This window comes from Penaeus monodon, chromosome 30 (assembly GCF_015228065.2).
Source record: "Penaeus monodon isolate SGIC_2016 chromosome 30, NSTDA_Pmon_1, whole genome shotgun sequence".
NCBI classification, from domain to species: domain Eukaryota; kingdom Metazoa; phylum Arthropoda; class Malacostraca; order Decapoda; family Penaeidae; genus Penaeus; species Penaeus monodon.
In genome coordinates, this window is record NC_051415.1 from 36,794,989 (window position 1) to 36,796,338 (window position 1,350).

General features: G+C 37.4%; 1 protein-coding gene across 1 annotated transcript in view; it reads left to right on the plus strand.

Moving 5' to 3' along the window:
• LOC119592767 (breast cancer anti-estrogen resistance protein 3 homolog) overlaps positions 1-1,350 on the plus strand; it is a gene marked incomplete in the record, with an annotated part of 16,177 nt that overhangs the window by 12,164 nt on the left and 2,663 nt on the right. The window contains 3 exon segments of the mRNA XM_037941698.1: positions 484-708; positions 796-939; positions 1,136-1,304. Coding sequence (XP_037797626.1) covers positions 484-708; positions 796-939; positions 1,136-1,304 — 538 coding nt within the window.

Sequence of the window (1,350 nt, forward strand, 5' to 3'; positions counted from 1 at the left end):
CACTCAAAACCAAGGATTTTTTCAGGTAACTGTAGTTTAGAGGCCCCAGGAAAGCTAAATGAAAATACCCTTTCTCAGTGCCAGCCATTTTGTGAGAAACTTAATGAACCCACATACAACTACTTTGGTGTAAAGATAAATCAGAAAAATTACACAGTAGCTCAGTTTTGAGAAAAGAAGCCAGTGAAAGACTTCTTCTGTGGCTGGTTTATTCAACATGGCATAAGATTCTGAAATACCCCTTGAATCAAGTTCCTGATAAAAAGTCCCAAAAGTATTCAGTATCAGTATGCACATCATTTAGGAAAACATATATATCCCAACTCATCTTATCAAATATAAACATGAATGGGCCATTAATGTATCTGCTAACATTATCTACTGACTTATTGAAATTATTGAATTATAGACTCTGACCTTGGATTATGGTAACATCCTGTCATAGATAGCATCCGATAGTCATAAATTGAGATCTTTTTACAGCCGTGATAGCCAAGCCTCCTTTGGTGATAGTGGCAGTGTACAGTTAGAGGAAGATTCGATGGTTGAAGAGGAACCAGTACTCTACAGCTTGCCGGATATGCTTCCAACTACAGCCTTCGATTTGGAAAATTTTAATACTCTTCTATTAAACTCATTAGAAAACAAACCTTTGGATTCCACTGCACTTAAAGGTGTCAAGAACACACTACTAGAAAGTGGCTCAAGGTAAGATACTTCAGAGATGGTTATGAAATTCTGAAAGAACTATTAAGAAAAAATATATATTTCATTTAATTATCTTTTCCACAACAGAATCTTAGCTGCCCATCTTACCCGTGCTGACCTAGAACTCTTGAATGGAAAGGCTGAAAGTGACTTTGGCCTTGGTGTGACTTCAGGCATTGAGCTTGTCACTCTACCTCATGGAGCTCAGCTTCGGACTGATCTGATTGAAAGGTGAGCAGAACTGAAGCTTTTAATATTTAGCTCTTTAAAAAAGATTCATATGTATATGCTTTTTTTTAATTTTGTTTAAGATTTTTCTATGAAAATCTTGTTCTTCATTTGCCGTCTTGACTTTTGTATCCCTTTCTACAATTTGGCCATTAGAGGCTTTGTCACAGTTTTCCGTTATCATTTTCACCACCAACAGGACAGAGTGTCTGAAGCTCTTGGTTGCAGTGACCATCCTGATGGCAGGTGACCTTAATGAGCGGGCAGAGATTATCCACAGATGGATACAGGTAGCTGTTGATACTAAAACAGCAATGGGAAATTTGTATGGATTTACTGGCATCATGTTGGGCTTGTGTATGCCAGAGGTAAGGAATCTAGCGTTTTACTTCTTACTTCTTTCTTAGGTAACTT